Source organism: Haemorhous mexicanus, chromosome 1 (genome assembly GCF_027477595.1).
Source record: "Haemorhous mexicanus isolate bHaeMex1 chromosome 1, bHaeMex1.pri, whole genome shotgun sequence".
In the NCBI taxonomy this organism is placed as follows: Eukaryota; Metazoa; Chordata; class Aves; order Passeriformes; family Fringillidae; genus Haemorhous; species Haemorhous mexicanus.
The window spans coordinates 109,583,336-109,606,213 of NC_082341.1; the positions used below are offsets into that span (position 1 = coordinate 109,583,336).

Below are 22,878 nucleotides of genomic sequence, written 5' to 3' on the forward strand. Positions count from 1 at the left end.
GGATCTAGAAGTATCTGTCTCATCATCACTGTTTCACGTCAAAACAAAGGCTAGTTACTGCAGCTTTATTGTAAAACACTCTCATCATCACCTCAGCCCAAGTCTAAGCCTATGATAATCTATGGGTGTCTTTCCAGTGACTTCTTGGGGATGCTGAAATGGTTTCACAGAGTGGGTATCGCCTAGAGTAAAAGCAGTAATATTTACACATTTCAAGTGGAAAAATGAGGAAAGGAGATTTCCCTGTGATTGTCCAGTGGCTGAGATCCATCTGTTCCCTAATGCCTGCTGTAGCACACCGTGATGTAGGTGGCCACTCCACAGATTACACACACGAAGATTAAAATCAAACAAGCAACTTTATATTACCCCCCCATAAAATCTGCCCTGGCCGCTCCCCTTGCTGGATAACAGACAAGGACACACAAACTGTAAAGGTGCTGGCTCACGTTCCTGGCTCTCCCTCTACGCGCCGATCCAGCACCACGGAGCAGCAATAAAACCGGTTTTGAGCGCGGCTGTGCGCCGACAGCTCCGGCCCAGGTGCGCTCCCAGCAGCGCATAGGTGCGGTCCTGGTGCCAGCGCTCCAGCAAAGCCGCCCATGGAAAGCAGCCCGCGTGCTTTCCGCCCGCCTGCACGCCTCTCCGAGCCGACGAGGTGTGCCAGCGCAGCTCCCTCTCGGCAGCACGGAGCAGCAACTCAATCTGGCTCCAATTAGCTCCAGCAGCCCGATGTCCGCAATGAGCGAGCGCTTTGTTCGGGGCGCTCCGCACCCCCTGCCGCAGCCCTGCGCCTTTGGGGTGCCGGGAACCACCCTGCGCTTCGCCGCCGGGGCTTGGCACTGGGTGGCCAAGCGCTCTCCCTGCCGAGGTCGCTCCTTGTGCTACTTACACCAGGGTGGGCTCGCAGGGGAACTGGTTCCAGGCGCACTTGTACTGGGCCTGGACGTAGCTCTCCGTCCCGTCCAGCACCGAGCAGCTCACGTTCTTGTTCACTATGTAGGCGCACCAGTTCCTGGGGGAGAAGGACAATGTCGGTCAGGCACGCCGGGCTCCGCAGCCCACCCGGCCCGGCCGGTCCCGCAGCGCGCCCCGGGGCGGGCGGTACTCACTTGCTGCGGGATCCCGGCCGGGAGTACGGCAGGTGCGGGGTGCCGTGGCTGAGCCCGGCGGCGCCCAGGGCGAGGAGGAGCGGCAGAGCCCATCCCGAGGGCGGCGCGGGCCCCGGGAACAGCTCCATGAGGCGACGGGCAGCGGTGGCGGGCGAGCGCAGCGGGCCGGTGCCTCTCCGCCGGCTCCCTCCGTCCGTCTGTCCCTCCGTCCGTCCCGCCCGCTCTCAGCTCCCTCACTGACGCAAATCCCCCCACCCCGTTTCCGCCCTCCACGGCGGCTCCGCACCCCCCTCCGGCCAAGGCGCCGCTCCCCTCCGCCCGCCCGGCCAGCCCTAGCCCCGGCCCCGGCCCCGGCCCCCGCCCCGCTGCAGCCCCCGGCCGCGCAGGAGCCCTGCGGCAGCCCCCGGCCCCATGTGGCGCCCGGGTCCCTTCGAGCAGCCCCCGCTCTCGGGCCCCTGCCCGAGCTGGCCGGCGACAGCCCCGGTACAGTTTTTCCCCCTGGAAAGCTGATGGGAGGAGAGGGCCGGGCCGCTGGAAGAGCCCCCCGCTCCCGGGAGCCGGGCTGCTGGGGCAGACGGCAGCCAGGAACCGCGGGGAAGGGGACACCGGCTCTTCAGGTGGGGCCGGTGCGGACGTGCTAAGCTCCCGGTGTCTGCGGGGGAGGCTGAGGCTGGTTTGCTCCTTTGTGGCAGCCCTGGGGTCCTGCCAGACACCGGTGCCGTGAGGTGGTAGTGCTCCTTTCATGGCCCGATGACGGCTCATTTCGCCCGCTGTCATGAGAAGGGTGCTGGCGGCTACCTCAGCGAGGGATGTACAATACGCCTTTATTTGTAAGGAGAGGTGTTCACTGGGCAGAGTGAGAAATGGGCATTCAGCTTCACCTGGCTGTTAAAACCTAACTCAAGCACCTTGATTGAGTGGCCTGCCGATATGAAGCCATTCCACCGAGGGCAGGACCACAGGGACGTCCCTCTATCGTCCTCGGCTCCTGCTCTTTTGTCAGTTGGATTTTTGGGCTGAAGTGACACTGAACAAAAGCATCGAGGCTGGGGGCAGGCTGCTTCCACCAGTGGGAAGGAGGGGAAGGGAGAGAGCGATCTTTGGGTGGAGAATAGTTTGGGTGGGAGATTTGGGAACAGTGCGGGCTGCTCCTGCTGAGCCTGACCAGCCCCAGCCCTGCTCACATGCTCCCGAGGCCTCCCATGGCCAACAGCAGCTGCTCAGGCTTCCCTAGCTCTGACTGCAGGCAGAGCCAGCAGCAGGGCAGGGCTCTTCCTTCTGCTGTAGGCAGCAGCCTGCTGACCTCATCATTTGCCCCGACCTGCTGAAACAGGCAAATTTTATCTGCCAGTCTTACTGGGAGTCTCACCCAACAACTTCACTTTGCAAGTCTGCAGGGAAATAAATAAGCTTTAAATGCTGAGGTCAAAATGATGCATCCAGACTGGTTTTTAGAAACAGTTTCATTGGAAATATACACTAAAGCTTCCTGTCCCCTGAGAAATGTGTGCCATTACAGATGCATAGGAACACTTCCCTGGCAATAAATAGCAATGGAAAAAGATGAGATGTTGCTCCAATCTGTCCTATTTCACTTGAAACCCTTCTAATGCTCCGTAGATGCTTTGAAGAGGATAATACCTCTCTCTCTTGAGAAATTATGCTTCAACCTTCTCAAGGGTTAAACAATTTCCTGTGCCACTGTTTGCCTTCATGGAAGCATGTAATTGGGTTTTCATTATTTGTGCTGGCAGAAATTATCTGGAGTTTCCCCTAGCCTGTAGAGAGCAAGACTACAGTTCCATTCCTGAAAAGCAATGAAGAAGGCTTTTTCTTTCTTTCCCCCCTCCTCACTCAGCCAAGGAACTCATGAAATTTGTCCTCACTCAGCCAAGGATCTCATGACATTTGTCCTTTTCCAAAAGAGATGAGCAACATGGAAGAGCTGCACATTGTCCCACAAAGGGAAAATCATTAAATAATGAAAGACTGAGGTCATGCCTGTCTTGAGAATGACTGCATAGTACAAAAATTAATAGACTGATTTAAATAAAATGAGCATGAAGCAACAGTATATTTCCATATGCTAAACACTTAGCTTACATGTTGGTGAAGGAAGACAAAGCAGATTTGCCATGAGGTTGCCCTACTTACCTGTGAACCCCAGAGTCAATTTCCTGACCAAAAATAACATGGGGACACCATTAGAAGGAGAGTTGTTAGAGCCCCTCCTTACCCCATGGATATGACAGATGATATGTCAGGAGTTTTCTGCCACTTCAGGACTCTGTCAATGTTTGTTCATTCAGGAACTATGCAAGAAAATCTCTACTGATTTCTGATATATAGTCGTCCTTTTAGGGTCTGGATCAACTAATTTGCAAAGCACAGTGCATTTTGGAGTTTGTTTCATTTAAAATAAAGTATAACAATAAAAAAAAATCCTGCAGGACTAGTCCCATCTTTTCCCTGAAACTAGAGCTCTGTTGGAACTTGAATACAAATGCTGGTGCAGAGAGTGAAGTTTTAGGGTGGCTGCATGATGGCTCAGTAAGGAATAACAGCAGAGTGACTTGTGCTAGAAGTGTTGAGCTGAAGAGAAATGGGTGAACTTGGGTGGGTGTGTAGAGTTGACCTCAGCTCCTCTGATATTCACACTGGGCCTATCAGTGTGATATCAGCTGATTCAACAGTAACCAGTACAGAAACTGGGCTTTGCCTGGAGAATCTTCAGCTCAGGTGCATGCTGAAGATGTGGTCCAAGCTCTGTGCATGGCTGCATTTTTTCTGTGGGTGTAACTAGTTTTATTTCACAGTGTAAGTATGAGGGTTAATCACGTTCCCAAGGAGACAGAAATGTTCACATTTTGTATTTCTGTGCTATGTCATCTCATCTCTAAAATTCACAGTAATCCCAAGACAGATGATTCTTACAGTGCATGGAAAGCATCCCTCCACCCCTCCCTACAAATGGAGCACGTAGTCTGTGAGTGCACTGAGGAGAGCTTCAGTGACTGGCGAGCTCAGTACTCACATCCTTGGGAGACGGAGTTCAGCAACGTGAGTCCATAAATCCTTTGAAATGTTTTAAAGTTCTTGTTTCTTTGCTAAGCAGTCTGGCTGTGTTTCTAGCACCAAGATCAACCATACTTTCATACTTCATAAGGGGATAATGATGGGGAAACAACAAGGGCCATGTGCCAGAGAGAGAAAAGCGCACAGAGCAGGTTGGCAGAATAATTTGCAAAAAAATTACCAGTTTTTGTAACTGCAGAACTTCAAGAGAGAAAGGTATCTCTAATGGTGTGGGGCATAGGGTAGAAATGGTGTTTTCCCTGCAATTTACATCCCTTATCCATCAGGTTTTCTTTTCTGTAGATTTCAGCAACAAATTGCTTTGTGAATTCTGGGCTCCTTTTCTTCAGGTTCACTGTCTCAAAACGTTGCCAAAATAACCTGAGGTGAATGGTTTTAAGAGAGGTGTTTGTACTGCCTTGATGCTTCTCTTTAATAAAAAAAAGGAAATATTGTCTGTGGCACAAAAAGTCTTTCAGGTGCTTCTCACTGGCCATCAGATGTGAGGCCTACAGCTGTGAGTAATCTGGGCTTACATTTGGTGCTGTGTTAATTCGGTCCATGAGTCAAAGCAGGTCACAGTGTCCCTCTGGAAAGATGAAACTGGCATTAGGGAACAAAGAAAAGTTTGAAAGGAAGTTGTAGGAAACTGCAGGCTAAAAGAGGAAAGCTTGGATGGAGGTGTATGACGCATGCTGGCTTGGATATACCAGGAAAAGTACTCTATTGGGGAAAGAGGGTTTTGAATACTGTTTTGCAGAGACATGACACAGCCCTGTCCCATTTACTTGGCCTATATGTCATAGAAATCTAAACATGAGCAAAAAATTCTAATTTGAATCTAGGATGGGTGTTTAGCAACTTTTCCACTCTTGGATCAGAGCGTGAGCTTTGTTTGCAATTTCTTTTAAAAAAGCATTCCTCATCACAAGAAGAGATGGGTTTCAATTTTTAAATTTTTATGTGCAATCACCTCACTAAAGTCTGCCAGATACGTATTTAGCTGTGAATGTTTAATGAAAAATAATGACTGAATGAAAAGTAAATAACAAATGTTAGTAAAATTACTATTTATTGACACTTTAACTTAGTTTAAAATCCAGGCAAACTTAGTTTAAAATCCAAGCAGCACTAGTCAGTGAAAAATCAACAAATAAATGAGAGAAGGGAGAGCAGAGTATTTTGGTTTTCTCTTAACTGGAGAGCCACCTTGGAGAGCCTTAACAGTTAAACAACCACAGGGATTTTGCTCATTCCACAACAAAAGGTCTGTAGCAGAGACCATTCTGGGAGCTCTGGAGCATGCAGAGAAAGAGCCCATGTGGTTCCAACCAGTGCTTGGCCACATGTCCTTACTCAAGTGCCATGTTTGTCTATCTAGGCACTGGCAGTGTGGTGTTGAGGATGTTTCAGTGTGTGGGCGGGCAACCTGGCAACTCCAGCCTTTCTTCTCTGGTGTTATTTCCTTTTTGGGGAAAAACATTTGTGCTAATTTCATTTACTTAGACAGAAAAACAAATGGGTGTATTACAAAGAGCCCAAACATTGCCTAGTCGAGGCACACATCAAGTGTTTGTGTTGAAACTGATGCTCTGTATTGTCACAGGTATGGTTTTGGCTGGAGAACAAAAGAAACAAAGACTCTTCCTTGGGAGAAGCTCTCAGCACACCACTGCATCTGTTCAAAGCTTCAAGGAGGGACAGAAGAGATCAAACTACCTTATTCACCTGGAAGAATGATCTGAGTGCTGGAGCATGGTAAACCACAAGTATGCCACACTTGTGGAACAGCCTGTCTGCTTTATACTGAATGGTTGTGACACCTAAAGAAAGAGTGGGATCTTCCCATACAAAAGATAAGTGCTCCAGGGAGAGGACTGACTGACATATCATCCACTGCTTTAGTTACCATAGTTTTCTGAGCAGAGCAAGTCTGGACATCCAATATGGGATGACAGTCAGAAGAAAACATGTTATTGCTCCTCAAGACCTTTCAGTGAAGAGCCCGAGGCTGGCTGACACATGTATAAGGGGAGAAGAAGTAATGAGTACTGGAAAAAAATCAGAGGAGATTGGCATGTCTTGGCAGATGGGGTGTTGGTGGGAGGGTAGAGGAGGCAGGGGGAAGAGACTTCTTTTGTGTCAGCTTATCTTTGATTTGGTGAAATTGCCAGGTGACTTCAAGGGAAAAGATGCACAGTGTTCCTTTGTTCTTTCCACAGCTACTGCTTCTCTAACCTGCACATACAGTAGGACAAAGCTGGTTTGTACAAAACTACAGTTGCTACCTGTGCACAGATCCTTCTAAAACCTGCAGGCAAATTGCTGAAAAATTTAAAAGGCTGAGCCTTAAACTATGCACTGTTTACCTTTGCTGTAAAGAGTTTATTTGAATCTTGCTTCTCATGAAATGAAGAGTTGTCATACTTATTTTGATATTTCACTTTTGATGGTAGTGCAATATTTCAGAATAAAGACTAAAACTGAGGGCATTTATTACTGTGCAGTCCTTTCCTCCTGTGGTACAGGGCAGCTTTCAGAGTTTCACAGCATGCACTGCCCTTCTCAACATGCTGCTCTCTGATTGAAAGTGACAGATTTCTGCTTTCATGATTCTTTAAAGATGAGATGGAATGGAGAGCAAGGGAGTGGCACATGGCTTTGCAGTGTTTGGGACAAAGTTGTCAGCAGATTTTTAAACAATTACATTGCTCTTGATAGAATATCACATGATTCTGAAGCTTGAATTCCTTGTTCATCACTTTAACCAGTCAGTCTCATGCTGAATTTCCTGGAGTTTGAACTAAGCAAGAAAGTTGAGTTTAACTACAACAGGTCAAGTTTCTACGCAGACATTATAATCTCGTTTTAGGAATCATAGATGTTGGTTTATTTAAAGGAATTGATTTAAAATGCAGTCAATCCACTGAAAATTAAAATAAGAAGGTCTTGCTGAAAACAAGAGGCGGAAATTCTTTATGTTGGGAAGACCTAATACTGTGATTCACAACATCAGTCTTGCTTCCTTGGAAAAAATAACTCCTGGCTTATTTCCCAATGAAAAAAAATGAAGGAAACCTTCTCAACGTTTCATCTGATTCTTATTTATTTTACATTCAAAAAAATTACTTTATAATTACCTTTTTTTATTCTACAGATTTTCCAATTAATTATTCTTGATAAATGTTTTGCATTGTATCCTAATTGTGTATCCCACTGTGTATTAATCAGACTGCAAACCATGTGTGTTGGATTTCTCAGGGCTGCAAAGAAATAAACTGGTGACAGCAGTGCTCTGGTTTGATCAGCTGAGGAATCTAAATGAGCCGAGGGCAACATACTCAAAGTAGCTAAGTACTTCACTCCCACCAATGTCAATGGGAATCAACAGCCCTCACCTCTGTGAAAAGTAGGAATTAAGCACTTGAGATTTGTTTCAGTCAAAACTCTGCTGGATAACATGACTGGATACCATCTCTGTGCATTTTCTGCCTCATCCTGCCACCTCATCTTGAAAATCTCAGGCAAGAATCAATAGTTTATTTAAAAACACCAAATATTCTGTTTTCAGACATGCTGGTTTAAAGTAATTCCATTACTTGGATAGCAGAGTCCCTGGAGTACAAGGAAGTACAGAAAGGTTTTCTACAGATAATGGCCTTGTTGATTTGTTTGTTTTTTTTTTCCAGTACTGGGAGAAACTGGGTAGGTTTAAAAACATGCCTCCTAATGAGCAGTAGCCATGTAATTAATTACAACTGGTAGACAGTGAGGAATATTTAAATTCACTCACCATGACATTTCCATTCTGTATCATAATATCCTTCAGTTAACTGTTTATGTAAATTGGTAAATATTTGGAATTTAGAACATCTCAGATGTTTCAGCAGTATCATTAAGTTGTCTATGAGATGAGTTCAGATTAGTCTTGGATTTCCTTTTCCCACCTGAGATCAAAACCTCTTGTTGAGGATGGTGACACCATTTCCTCTAATTCTTTCAGACACATCTTACACTTCAGCATCCTTCCTGCTGCAGGCTGTACAAGATGAGTGTTCTTGATCAACCATGGACTTGTATCCTCTTGAATTTGTCTTTTATTGTTAAAAGGAAATATCTGTTGCCAAAAGAGGGTGTGGTTTTTTATGGTCTTGGAAGAGCAGTGGCTACAGGGATGATGGCTGCCAGAGAAGAAGTTAAAGATGAATGTTGCTGGTGTGTTCCCTGTGTGGGGGACTGAGAACTGGTGAATCAAATGACAGTAATACTTACACTGGATAAGACTTTATGCAGTAGTGGTAAAATGAACTCATGGTTTTAGAATTTACTTCAGCGAACATAGGATACGAAGAATTTATGTATAGGAGCATATTTTCAAGAATGAATTAGTCATGGACTCAGTTCAGGGCATCTGGCATTATTTACAGCATTTGCTTTTACTTTAACAAGCCCAGGATTTCAGGCTTGTAGAATGTTATTTAAATTTTTTTTATAACAGCTAAAATTAAATATAAACTTTAGGATGAACTCTGTCAGGAATTGTTGGTGCTCTCTGCTCCTGTTGATGTTGGGTTTTTCTCTTTCTTCCCTTTAGCCATTTACAGAAGAACATGGGGGAGTCATTTCTGCTCTGGGATGAGAAATTATTAAGGAAGGAATCCTGTTGTTTTATAGGTACCTGTCAGTGATGCTAGAAAATATGAACAAAATTAGAACTCTGTTGTCTTCAGTGTAACAGTCTCAAGCTTTGTGCTGGGGCCTGGTCTCTACAGGGAATTCTGCCACTCCAGTTACACCAACAGTGTTAAAGCAAAAGGTCTGTAGATACAGGTTATTGTGCATATGCTGAGATAGCCTGTTTTAATTTGGGAAGTGGTTTAACGGTGCCAGATGAAAATCCCTGTATTCCAGTAATAACAGCACCCACACTAAGTGTCATAGAGCAGCTGAGCAGAGGTTAGGATGGAGTGGGAAGAAAGCAGAAAAAGAGGAGGGGTTTTTTAGTCTTTTCTTTCACTTTGTGTTTCTCTTTCTGAAACAAATTAAAAGTTTATATGTGTCATTGCTGTTTAGAAATACATTGGCTACTATTTTGCTCCTTTTAGTTTTGATTTTGGAGAAACAGAACAATCTTTAAGAAGCTGCCTTGCTTCTTCTCAGTCTATGCATTCAGTTTGAACAGTTTTCCAGCATTACCAACAAAAGGCCACTTGAAGGCAAACATTCAATTAGTAAATCTCACCAGTTCATTCCTACTGTTCCCTGAAGTTTGTCATTGATAGAGAAATAATATCACAGAAGCTGTGACTGTAGACATATTTTTAAACTGCACTAGGGGAAAATAAATCACCTGAAGCACAGTAGGACATTTCCTAACTGGAGGTCAGGGAAGTCACTGTAAATTATTGCACTGGAATTTCACTGCAAGTAGTGTACTGCTGAAGATTAACACAAATTATGGGGACAGTTCTCCTTCATGGAGAAGACATCCATATCCAGAGCAGAAACATTAAGCCAAATGTCTAGAAATATCAGCTGTGTATAACTGGAGAGATTTAGGTAACTCACAAAGAGCCACTTCACTGAGTGTATCCTTAGACAGCCAAAACTTCACTGCCTCATGCATGAGTTGTCCTTTTTCCCTTGAAAAAATGGGAATGCTCCCAAGACCTTTATTCCTAGAGAGGTCTGCTAAGTTCAGTGGACTTTACAAGTTACAACAGTGAAATCTCGATGGAGAAGGAATGACTTATCATTGTTAGATTACAGGATGTATTTTGTTACATCAGTGTTCTCTTTAAAAACTGAGGCAGAAAAAATAATTTCTCTACCTACTGTGCTTCATCTGTCCTTACATTTTTTTTTAGTATTGCAGCATCTACATTTTGCTTTTTCATTTAAGTTCCAGTTCCTGGAATTCCAGCATGATTTGAGCACTTCAGATTGTATTGCAAGAGAAAGTTAGTTCTGGCATTCCTTTGCAGAGAGCAATTTGAAAATTTGATTCAAACCCATCCTACAGACTCAAAAACAAAAAGGAAAGTACATATAATGGTATCATTTTCAAATCTGACTTTTAAGCCAGTCTCCTGATTTTTTTTTTTTATTGTTAGATCTTTGCAGTAATTCACTGTCTTTGTCCAACTGCTTCTGACTTTCAGCAGTCCTCTGGAGTTGCTGTCTGGGGATGGCAACACAGATTACCTTAAGGCACTATTTGCTATGTGGCATATTGAAAGGCAATAATGACTTTAATTAACTTATTTTTTTATTCTTTATCCAGTAATGGAATCAGAGTTCTTCACTCTTTTATCAACCTCACTTTACAATTACTTTATTTCGTTTTCCTTGTGGGTAAGCTTTCTCTAGTAAGAGTCATATATCTGGATTAAGTTACTGGTGTGAGACTCTTCCTTTCCCCTCAATTCAGTCTGTGGTAAATGGGTATTTGCATTTCAGTCACCCCCTCAACCTACAGACAGCACTTCATGCCTGACTCATTTAATGGTGACTTGCAAAACTCATCTGAGACACGTAAATGTTCATAATTTTTTCCAGGCTTTAGCAATTTTAATGTGAGGAGCTAGCTTAAAATTCGAGCCTAGATTCTTTGCATGGATATACTCTTTTGTTTTCAGGCAGTTAACAAAAAAAAAAAAAAAAAAAAAAAGGAAAAAAAAAAGCAGAAGTCCACAGCCAAACATTGCAACATAGGCTGGACACACATCCAGGGGTGGGAACAAGACAATCCTTTTCTACAGACTGTCTCTAGGGTCTGGTCCTGTTTCTCAGTTGGCAAAAAGTGGTTACAAAACATTTTACACTGACAGCAAAACCTCACCACTGTTAAGGGCAAGGTTGGCTTGGGCCTTTTGAAGGTGCAGGGCCTCTGCGAGTTCCTGCTGCTGCTGCAAACACAGATGTTTGAAGCAGTCAAAATTGTACACATTTAAATGAATGATGGTTTCTGCCTATGAGTAAGACTTTTATGCAGTGTAGTAGAGGATCAGACTGTTAAAAAAGATAAGACCCGTATGAAGCTGCTCTCTAGTCGTTATTGGAACCTTGGATCTTTTTCAGATATATTAAACTTGGATTTTTTTTTATATATATATTCTATTATATTAAAGAGAGAAAGCATTTGGTTATCAAAACTTAACTTTGAGGGGAGGTTATTAAATGAGAGTTATACCATCCAAAGCAGTCAGATTTTGCCATTTTAACAGTCAATGATGAGCAGATCAAATTTGCTCGCCATCACCATCATGTACACAAATGGATACTGGAAGAGCCACAATGTTTTTTTCCAAGGATGGAAATCCAATGGCTTCATGTCCAGCAGTACAAAATAGCCAGCAGCACACACAGAAGTCTACTGCTTCTCTGCCTACAGCAATGAATCCTATTTAATCATCTTTATTTTACATCCTAGAGAAATTTATACCAGCTGACTCAACCTGAATTTTAGGAAGGAAAAAAAAATCTTATGAAGTGACATCCAGCATTTCATGTTCAAGGAGTTTTAGATCCTTTGGCAAAGATAATCTGGTAGCTCTTTTTTTCATACTAGAGAGTCTGGTTTTCCTTTTTCTTTTGAGAAGAAGCTTACGTCTACTACTCACAAACATTTCTCAACCTTTAATAAATATATATGTTATGTACAGAAGACAGTTGTTTTTGAAAAGGTCAACTGACAGGGGAAATAATACAGATGAAAGTTTTATATGTTATGGATTCTGAGATGGCATTATTTATTTCTCACCTAAGTGAAAATTTTAACAGAATTTTATGACTTCTGTATCTCTCTGTGTAGTTGCTTTGTCAAAGTGTTCCAAAAGCAATAACTGGCATTGCCTAAAACCTGAGGAATGTTCTCACAAATTTCCCTCTTTCCCAGGAATCAGAAGAACTGGAAAGAGTGGAGGCAGATATACAGTTAGTGTCCATAAAAAATATGGCAAATACATTCCAAAGACAGAGCAGATTTAAAAGTGATAGCTGTGATTTTGAAACATCTGAAAACTGAGAACAAGAGAACCAGATAACAATTATTAAACTTTCTGATTCCCAAAGTTCTAACTGTATTATAAATGTATTGCAAAAAAATACATTTTTTATGCAGAACACTGAATGCTTTTCCAACTCAGGAAAAGGAGCCCAAATTTCTTTCCAGTTCTTGCCCCATCCCCTTCCCCCTGCACCCACCCCACCCCCCCAATGGCATATTTGTTATTATTTTTTGCATGCAATCTCTGCACATGCAGGAGAGTTTTTCAACAAAGGAAAGGCTCGCATTTGAAGTGGTGTTATGGAAAATGTTCCACATCATCAGGTCCTTGACACATCACACCAATGTGTCAGCATGTCTTTATAAGGATCTGGAACAGTCAGTCTTGGCAACAGAGCTAACCAGCAAACTCTTTGACCCCAAATTCCTCTATTTTGATAATGCTATCATGCATTTGACACAGGGTCGCTATTACCCTCTTACATAGAGGAAACTTTTGTAAGAGAAACTGAGTAACTCTTATTTAAGAGAAATCTACTTTGAAGTGATAAGCTGGAATCTGAATAAACCATGCTAACTCAGATAATTCTAATTGCCAAAATTCTAACAAAACATCCATGTTCAGCTCTTTCTCCAAGCCTGGCAGAGACCTCTCCAGATCCTCAGAGAATGCAAGAGAGTTCAAAAGTTCACTTGTTATTTGCACTTCAACACATTTGGTTAAAATAATGTTTCCAATCTTTCTTAACACCAGAAGTGGTATATATTACAATTCTAAGATCAGAGAAAGTAGAACAGTTCAGGGAAAAAATTCAACACAAACATTTAAAATGTATTTATGGCATTTAAGAACTAGTGTATCAATATATATGGAGCAACTATTCTCCAGTGTACTTGGCATTTTAAATGTAAAGCTCATGAAGTATATTTGTGTATATTCAAGCCTGCTTATTTTTCTAGAAAATACTAATACTTAAGAAATGTTAACATCAAAAATGACTCGGGCCTGCATAGACTAGAACACATGTTCCCACACTGTGATTCGGTGGGTGGTTGAGTAACTGGGAATTAGATGGCTCTGGGAGCCACAAAATACCTCATAAGGATGACACAAAACCTAAAACATTCAGAGTGCTTTCTTTCCCACAAGAAAAATATTTTATCACCAAACCTTTTTTTTAAAGTTAATTCTGTTTTCGTAATCTTTCATCAACCCAGGGAAGTTACCTGATCACAAAGGTGAGGAAAAGTGACTCATAAAATCTTCTGGAACAGGGTATTTGTCATAAGTTTCAAGTCCACTGCAAAGATGTTTTGTAATGTGTATTCACTAGAATCCTGAATCTATGCCTGTCAGTGTGGAAACAGAAACAGGCTTTAGGAGTTGCACTGATGAGACCATCCTTAATCTGCCATAAATCTCTCCCTCTTAGGTTGATAGATGTATCCATCTCTCCTGACAGACCAGTCAACTCTCCTGCTACTCCTTGCATACTTACCTGGTATTCTATTTATGGGAACTCCAGCAGTTTCCATCTTTCTGCTCATCTTCTCTGTGCCATCAGAATCCAATTGTAGGGAATGTCCAATTGTAGGGAACTCTTATCACACTTCTGAGTCTCCTGGGGACTCTCAAGTCATGTGCCAGTAGCCTGCATGGCTGATTCATGTCTAATCCCAAATTGCTTCAGTCTTGGAAGCATCCAAAAACAGAGGCCTAACAGACTCGCAAGTCTCCTTTTGGGAGATGTGAAATTTCAGACCCAAAATTCAAAGCCAAAGATGTCTGATTCCTTATGCTCTTATTGCTTCCCTCCCTACCCCACACTCCTCCATTTGGACTTTTCTGGGGACTTTTGCTTATCTTTGAATCTTATTTATCTTGGCACAGGAGGGTGTCAAAGATTAGTAGGGTAGAGAGACTCTACCAGCATCACAAGCTTATTCCAGGAACAGTTAAGAGGAAGAAGTAAAGACCCGTTTGGTTTTGAGCAGTGTGAGACAAGTACAGCACTGTGCCAGCAGTGTGGCTGGCCTCCCAATGTTTGTTTCCAGAGAAAGGAGGACAAGAATTGCAAGATCTTGTACAGTTCAGATGCTCTGGACTCCTAGAGGGGTTCAGTTCTGGAGGTAGATATAATCTCCATCCAGAGACCAACTGGATAAATCAGTCTTGGTCTGACCACCCACTTTCAGAGGGACTTTTTCCTTTCAAGCTCTGCATGACAACAAACTGCCTTTGGCATCCAAGGGCTCTCCACTTGGAATGTACTTACAAACTTCAAAACAGTGGTTAAAATGCCAGTGAAGGACATGATTAATTACAAGCTTGCACATGTCGGTGCAACACCACTCTGCAACAGCAACACACCACAACTCACTAACTGATCCCACCAGTCCCCATTTTCATCATGCTCCTGCAGCAGTTTGACTCCACCAGCTGTGTCGTATGCCTCAGGTCAGCTCAGGTATGAATGATGCAAGATGAAGTTGTTACACTGAAGGCAGCTCTCTCTAAGCTATTTATCTGCCAAAATTACCTGCAACAGCAGCAGGCTCAATTTCAGCATGTGAGGCCTCTCATATGTGACCCAGCCCTCGGTGTGCTTCCACTTCAGCAGTTCTGCTTTGACTTCCCATCACAGCTGGGTTAGCTCTGGTATACATTACCAAATTTACTCATGACTGCATCTGCCAGAAGTCCTTAGTATGAAGAAGACTTCCAACCATCCCTTCTCACTTTTCCCAGGACAGTCTCTGTCCTAGAATTGCCCCAGGACTCTGTTTCTTTTCTGAAGAAAAGAAACTCTTGAGCAACTTGTAGAATGGCCTCCTCCATTGTTTCAGAAGAATTCTTTTCACTGCATTCCACAGGCTCTCATGAATCTTCCTCTTGCTCAACCAGCTCTTCCAGTTTGAGCAGAGCTGGACCTTTGATCTGCATCTTCTGAATCAGTTAGTTTAGGTTAATATACCACCACACAGGAGCATGCACATGCTGAGAGACCCTTAGTTACAAAGGCAGGCTCCTGGAAGTAAGACAGGGCAGGAACATGACAGTCCACTTTTCCCTTTTCTTGTAAGGCAGCCTTTAGCTACTTTAATGACATTGTCATTTCATTTCTCTACTATATTTTGTTTATAAGAACAGGCTAAAAGCAGGAGCTGTATTTAATATGAAACATTTGTTTTCACTAGCTGTTTACTGGGGAAAGCTAACTTTTAAGTTTTTGGGATCATTCCCATTTTCCATTAAACAAAGTAGCAGCAACTTTTAATTCAATAGCTCAGTTTTTTATTCAGTAACTTTTTAATCTACCAATTTATTTTGCGTGTGTGTGTGAAAAATGATGAATCAAAGTTTGCTGCAGTTAGTTGGTTCATCATTCTTTGAAACTTTTAAGTACACTGAGGGAAAATAATTTTTCTGTTCTTGAAATCAGCCTTGACTGCAATATTTGCTGCATGATATGGTTTAACCGATTTACCAAAGTTGCAGGATGAGGGATAAAGAGGGAGTGAATAATAAGAAATGAGAGCCCACTAAATGTCTTTTCAGTAACTAAAAAGTAACATTCATTTTCTAAAAAGGGTGAATACTATATGACTTAGGCAAAGATTCTTAAGCTGTGTTATTTGATGAAAAAAAATCCTTCATCATTTGTTCCTAGGTAAGACAGTGAAACACATCGTTCTACTGTTGTATAAACTATTTTCAATTTTTTGAAGGAAGGTCTTAGCAGCCCCATTTCTCTTGCAAAGTTCACCTATGCTTGATGGCATGCATACAAACAGGGCCTAAATAGTGTAGTCATAAAGAGCAAGGCTACTGTAAAATAATAACCCCCAAAGTAGTGAGTGGGGATTTCTTTAGAGCCCTCATAAATACTGAGTCCTATAAAAGCTAGTGAGAGTTGTAAGAATTCATTAACATCTATTATAAAATTTGTGGAATTTACATATTTACAAATTGAAAGTGCTATACTTTTTGCCTCTAATAACTGAAAATTTTCCTTAGTTTTATATATAGGCTGGATTAAAATAAAATTGCATTCGATTAGTTTACATGTGTACCTTTTCTAGGTCAGTTTTCACTGCTTAAGCTAGGGCTTCTCTGCTCTTAGAACCATTTCACAGCACAGAAGACATGCCACAGAGGCAGAGATAGAGGACAGGAGCAGCTAAAGCACATCCAGTCAACACAGTAGCTCTGCTGGAATTTTTCCACAGTCACAGTGGGCGTGGAAGAGCTTGTCTACGGAAATACAGACTAGAGGAACTATATGTACACATGTACATATGCAACTTGGCATGTGTATGCACATCCACAAATCCATGCTTTTTATGAACCTGAAATGATGCCTGTTCCTGTGGGGAGATGATCTGGTGCGGCAGGAATGTCAAAATCCCTGAATACACCCTGTCAAGTCACAGGCAGAAACAAAGGCAAACAGCTGCTTTTTACTGATACTGGTACTGCTACCATCAGTAAGACATGTCCTATTTCCTAGATAATAAGCAAATTGACTTGTAAAAAAGAAAACTTAAAAGTGATTTGGGCTTCTCCTATGGTGTACTGCATTCTGGCAGGTGAAAAGGAATTCACTGTAGATCTGGTCTGTGATGGTTGCCTATCCTTGCTGTGTTATGATGAAATGCAACTTTAATGGAATTTTTTTCCTAAGTATTAAAAAAAAAACCCACTAAACAGAACAATTTGGGAGCAGATTTTATTGGGAGAAAATGTTGATGCATGAAGGCAGATAATGTTTTAAAGACAGCTCCTTAATAATGCTTTATTAAATATCTACAAAATGGCACTACCACAACTGCAGCAATGTACTATAATAAAAGTCTTTAGAACAGCTGAGATCTTTGCTGTTAAAAAGCAAGCAACTTACCTTTCTTTTCCCATTGTGACCAACTGAAGAATGAACCATTCATTCACCAATGGACATTTGGAATGCATGTTTTTCATCCAGGCTACTACTGCAGCAGTAACATAGCAACACCCTGCAGTGGTTCCCTGCCCCCCTTTTGCTCCCTGGGCATCATCCCTTTCTCCTTCCCTCTCACTGCTTTCCCTGAACTGCAGCTCTGGCTGACAAGGGGACTTAGGCCCTGGAGGAGGCAGAGAAAGTCCCATGGCTAGAGAAGTACTGGTGACACCAGGATTGTAGAGATACAGAGTCAGGGCCATGATACTGATGGTTGGGCTGTAATGCCGCAAGCGTGGTTTGGCAGAAAGGACTACTTGTCATCCAACCTACCTCCTGGGGTTACATGGGGTGTCCATCCCCACTCACCTGACAGGCAGTCTCTGCATCCCTGGGTGCTAGGGATGCAGGCCCAGACCAAAACCACAACCACTTTCTCCCAGTCTGCATGGATTTCCACCAGTCCTTCCTCAAATCAGTGAGGAAAAAAATTGACACTTACCTTCAGAGCTCCAACTTGTGGTCATGATCAAATCAGCTGCCCTCAACAGCTTTGCAAAGCAGTGACTTGCACTGTAGTAACTTGCCATCACTCTGCTGGAAAATCCTCAAAGTTCCCTGGTGAAATTTCCTGAAATCTCTGATAGCTATTGCACAACGCTGGAAACCATCCTTAATTTTCTGTTTGCCACTTCGACCAGGGAGATAAATCACATGATGCTAATAGTGCCTACACTGACTACCAAAGGCAATACATATTTCTGCAGGAATATGTATTTAATCCAATTCTGGATTAAATTTCTGCAGGAATACATATTTAATCCAGTAAGATTCAAGGTTATGCAGAGGCTGGAGCTGAAGCTAGGCAGATGTCAGAATTAAAAGAATTGCATTTAAAAGAAGTACTATCAAGTAACTTGGTGTGGTGGGACAAATTATTACATAGCAAACTTCATGATGGCTACCTGATTCAAGTCTTGATGTCTAAATTCAGAGAGAAAAAAATAGAAAAAAGGGCTGAGGTAGGGCTAGCTTAGTTTCTTGATGGTGTTACATGTTATACTTGAATATATTTTTTTTTCTTTAAGAATAGGATAATTTGATGTTTAACCTGTCTTTAAAGCATGAAGCTCTGAAAACCTTCAACCAAAAATTAGACTGCTTTATTTCTCCTTAATTTGGTGAAATTTCATTTTATTAGAACTGTCATAGAGATGTGCACCAGTGATCAGCATTCTAAAACTTCTAGCAGGAGACCACCATGTCTTTTTATGTTTAAAGTTCTTTTTCAGAAAAGGAGTATGCATATAAAATGCATGTTGCTGAGAGTACAGATCAGTACTCTCAGATCTGGTGTCAACATTCACTCCGAGGCAGAAATTCTTTGAGGCAGATGTGAACCCACATGTCCACACCCATGAACACTGTCTCCTATGTTATTCACAGGGCTTCAACTAATAACTATTATACTTTTCAAGTTTAGCTTCCTACTCCTACCCTATCTTTTTCTTTCAATCAAGTCTGTTTCCAGCTACTTGCTCTGACCCTGGCTGAAATTCTATCTTTAATCATGCCTGATCCCTTTCTGCCTTGTTCATCACTAAAATCTTTGCAATGCAGATCATTGACTATCTTCCTCAAGACAGCTTGGGATGCTTTTTAAATTAAAAATCTCATTTCATAACACAATCTATTCAACACAAGTGATTGTACTGTCAGTGCTTTGTACTGAAGCAGTTTTATTGCAAAGATCTTTTATTTTCATAAATAAAAAAGAATATATTTAAAACTTTTTTTCACACGCGAACATAAAAACTCTGAAAGCTTTTAGAAATGAAAATTAACTATACAAAAATTGGGCTATCAATGTTAAATACTTACACTTTTGTTCCTACTAACTGAAATACATTTGTATCTTCTATCAGTATAAAAATCTTCAGAGTAATGGTAATACCGCATAAGTATTTCCTTTAACTGAATGTATTCACATTTTCAATACACAACTTTTCCCAGCAAGTCTGATCAGTCTATGCCTTTCTTTTCCGAGGAGTTCCATTAAGTTCTGAAGGGGCCATTTGCAGCACTTGCTGTTGCTGCTTTGTAGGAGAGGAGATCCATTCTTCTGAGCTAAACAAAACATAGCACAGTGGCTTATAAACAAAGCTTTTCTTTTATATATATATATATATATAAATATATATATATATAGCATAGAGCTCCCACAAGTATAAACAATAACCCCATATTTGTACACAGCTTTTTATTGCTGTATTTATTTCATTAAAATGAAGAATAGCAACAGGCTAATATCAGTTTAGCTACATAACCACTTTAGTTCTATATGTAGATAAAAATTAAAATAGTAATGAGTATAAAAATAAGGAGAGATAGCAATATATTGAACACTTGTTCTGAGATTCACAGAACACTGGGCAAGATTTAAATAATTTTAGAAAAATTACCATAGTTCAGTAAAGACAATGATGTAGTCATGAGGAGAGACATGAGAAATGGCAAAGACAGTTTCATGTCACTTTAAAGATAGAGATATACAGATTTCCCATATTTGTGTGTGTGTGTGTTCAAACGCTCATCAGCACAGAAGGAATGAGAACAGATACATGGGTAAAACACTTTACCACCAGTTCACCTCAGACAGTTACTTAGAAAAAATAGTGTAAGAATGATTCTATTACAATTACATAAGAATAATTATTTCTGTGTTCATCTACCCAGTATTGGACAGCAGACCTTAAAAGAGTTTACAGACCAAGCCATCTCAAATAGTTTTGGGTGTAACAGTGTGGAATATACCAGAAAATATGGCTAATGTGATGCACAAAGATAAGGATCAGTTCATAAAGAGAAACAGAATTAGAATTAGTAAGTAAATCTTTATATGAGATTTAACTTTTAAATCAGGCAGAAACTTTTAGAAGAAATTAAAAATTATCTTGAAAATGAGCTTTATGCAAACTCTATTAATTGTTGCTTATTAGATACAAATATGAATTAAAAATATGCAGAATAAACTATTTTTTGTTTTGAATTCAGATTATGGGAAAATAATGACTAGACTCAGAAAATACTTACCTATACAATTTTTTTACTGTGTCTCTTCTCATTCTTTTGGGAGGAATGGGGGTGTCCGATATATCGAACATTATAGGCTGAAGTAATGATTCAGCACCTTTATCTGATAAAGCAGGAGTCATACCTGTGAAAAAGTTGCAAGTAAGAACCAATAACAGAAAAATTAAACCTGCTGGTTATAAATGAGCCCTATAACAATAGAGTTAAACCTTTGAAATAAGACTTTAGAAATTGTCATTAATTTTATGGTTACATTATATCTGAAACAGAGTTCAAAGATGACAGTTAAAACGACTTATTTATAGCTGTCACAGAGTAAATGTTGATTTTTAAAATATTATTTGATATTGACATTAAAAAAATTTGTAACTCAGACAATCCTTGCAGACTTCAGGGTGTTTCTTTTTATAGCACAATGTTTTGATTGTGTTTCCTTAGCAAAAGCAATTCAGCTCTTTACTTCATAGTCATTTCAAAAAGCATGCCAATGTTCTGTAGCACGGGGCCAGCCACAGTAATAGTTATATAATCTCTTATTAGTGAGATCATAGTTTCATGTTCACAAGATACAGACTGACCACATTCTTATTATCTGAACACAATACAGGGCAGTGCTGCTCTAGGCAATATCCACAGCATCATACTACTACATTCAGTTTTTCTATTCTTTCCTTAAAATGTGACGTCTCCAAGTTGCTAATTAATGTTAACAATTTTCATTCATAGTTTGAACTTCTTAGTTTGTAAGAGCCGAATACATCTGGTTGCAGTTAACTGTTCTCTTCCTATAGCACACCAAAATTATAATACAATAACCTACCCAACTTTTGTTTTACTAGCTTGAGGCTTTTCTCTTGTTCAGCAAGTTCCTGTTTTTTCTTTTGCATTTCTGGAGTGTTCAGTGACTGCAAATGTAAATCCAAGTCTTTATTCACATTATCAAATTTAATCACTGCTGCACGGTATTGCTGAAGAAGATCTAATTGAGAAATAAAACAATAAACCACAGAACAATAAGTAAATGACCATTTTGATTTAGAATGCTACCAATACAATCTAGGCAATGTGTAAATCCACAAGAAAACATGTATTTCAAAAACACTACTTAAAAAACCATCCAAACTTATAGTGGCTGTTCTTAAAATGACTGTAAAAAAAAAAATCATATTCACTATTTTGACTCCTCTTTTCTTTTTGAGTTCATATCTTAGATGACAGTGAACTACCTGCAAGCTCTGAAAACGATGTGGGAAACTGGCATTGCTGAACACATCTTGTTGTCTGTGTGCCCCAAGTGAAATTCTATACCTCTGAAGACATTAAGTGCTTGTAGCATGTTATGTTTTCAGTGCTACAAAGCAGAAGCTTGTATTACTGACTTGAATTGTATTCCACCTTGTGGACCAAGTGAACATTTACTGAGTTTCACTCTGTCCCACTATGGAAATCTAATCAAGCAGACTCAGATAAACAAAGGTGCATTTTGTTGACAATCCTTTTTCCTCTTTAAACGTATGAGACAAAAAATTTTTCCATGTCCAGGCATTGAATAAATATGTCAAGTAATAAAGGAAGGGTTCAAGCATATTAGCCTGGACTCATTCATTTTACTTTCAGGTGAGTATAAGGTATCTTGCACAAAGCTTAACTGAACACTAAATGACCTTAAGTTTGCCATGGGGTGAAAGCTCTCACACAGGGAGCTGCTGCAGACTGACAAAAGTCTGCAGACTCTTAGTACAGCTTATTTTACAAGTACCTTGCCAGTGTAGTAACAGATTAAGCAACTTTTATCCTACAAACATTGAAAAAGAGCATGTCAGAACTAATGCTAAGTGTAAAATTAAGTTCAAAACAAGCCCTGTGTAATGAGATGTTGTCCTTTAAATGGAATTTTACTATGATTTTCCTTTTAATGTCTAGTATTTATCTAAGTGAAATTAAAACACACCCTTTTCTTCTACCACGATTGCTCCAGTACTAAACATAGAAATTTTCAATTTGTATTGGGTAATAATTGAGTTCAACAACTGAAAACATGCTGGTACACAAAGTGTGCTAAACCCAGTGTATTTTAGCCTGTGATTGACATGCTTATTGTGTTTTCCCTAGGCATAATATATTTTTACTAAAATGCCAAGAAAAGATCTTTTTAGACCTTATTTTTTTCTCACCCCTACTCAATTGGTCAGTGCTAAGTAGTTTGCTCATATATATGGCTACTTTAATAGGTATATGTGTTCTCTCCCCACACCCCTCCATTGCACTGTCATGGACAAACTTCATGTCCTTTATTTTTAAAATTAAGTATTTAAGAACAATCTTGTTTGCAAGTAAGACTTTTCAATGTTTTACTCATCAGTCAGGTCAGTTGTTACATGTTAGAAACTGCATCTTCTAACTTAATTTCTAACCTTTATTCTGAAATGAAGAATCCAAACACATAAAGAAATGGAAATGATCCCACAGGAAACAGTGTAACTTATGAGATATTCTCTCTTGAGAATATGAGTTTTTCTATCACTGTTTCATAGAGTTCACTTACAAATAAGAAATTCTAAATTGATTATGGTGTTTCCAGAGTAGAAAGACCTAAAACTTGTTTCTCAGTGATGCCAGAATTCAGTCAGCTCAAGCTTCTCATGCTGGCTAT

At 40.7% G+C, this 22,878-nt stretch overlaps 2 protein-coding genes across 3 annotated transcripts in view; both read right to left on the minus strand.

Annotated features, from left to right (window-relative positions):
- Window positions 1-1,325, minus strand: part of EMILIN2 (elastin microfibril interfacer 2) — a 37,460-nt gene extending 36,135 nt beyond the window's left edge. Inside the window, exons 1-2 of the mRNA XM_059858804.1 lie at window positions 1,113-1,325; window positions 893-1,015 (exon numbers count right to left, since the gene is read on the minus strand). Coding sequence (XP_059714787.1) covers window positions 893-1,015; window positions 1,113-1,240 — 251 coding nt within the window. The 5' untranslated portion in view covers window positions 1,241-1,325. The remainder of the gene's footprint in view (window positions 1-892; window positions 1,016-1,112) is intronic.
- A 17,544-nt stretch (window positions 1,326-18,869) lies between these two features.
- SMCHD1 (structural maintenance of chromosomes flexible hinge domain containing 1) overlaps window positions 18,870-22,878 on the minus strand; it is a 68,817-nt gene continuing 64,808 nt past the window's right edge. For both annotated transcript variants that reach the window (XM_059858841.1, XM_059858849.1), the window contains 3 exons: window positions 21,046-21,204; window positions 20,226-20,349; window positions 18,870-19,259 (listed from right to left, as the gene is read on the minus strand). In XM_059858841.1, coding sequence (XP_059714824.1) covers window positions 19,160-19,259; window positions 20,226-20,349; window positions 21,046-21,204 — 383 coding nt within the window. In that variant the 3' untranslated portion in view covers window positions 18,870-19,159. The remainder of the gene's footprint in view (window positions 19,260-20,225; window positions 20,350-21,045; window positions 21,205-22,878) is intronic.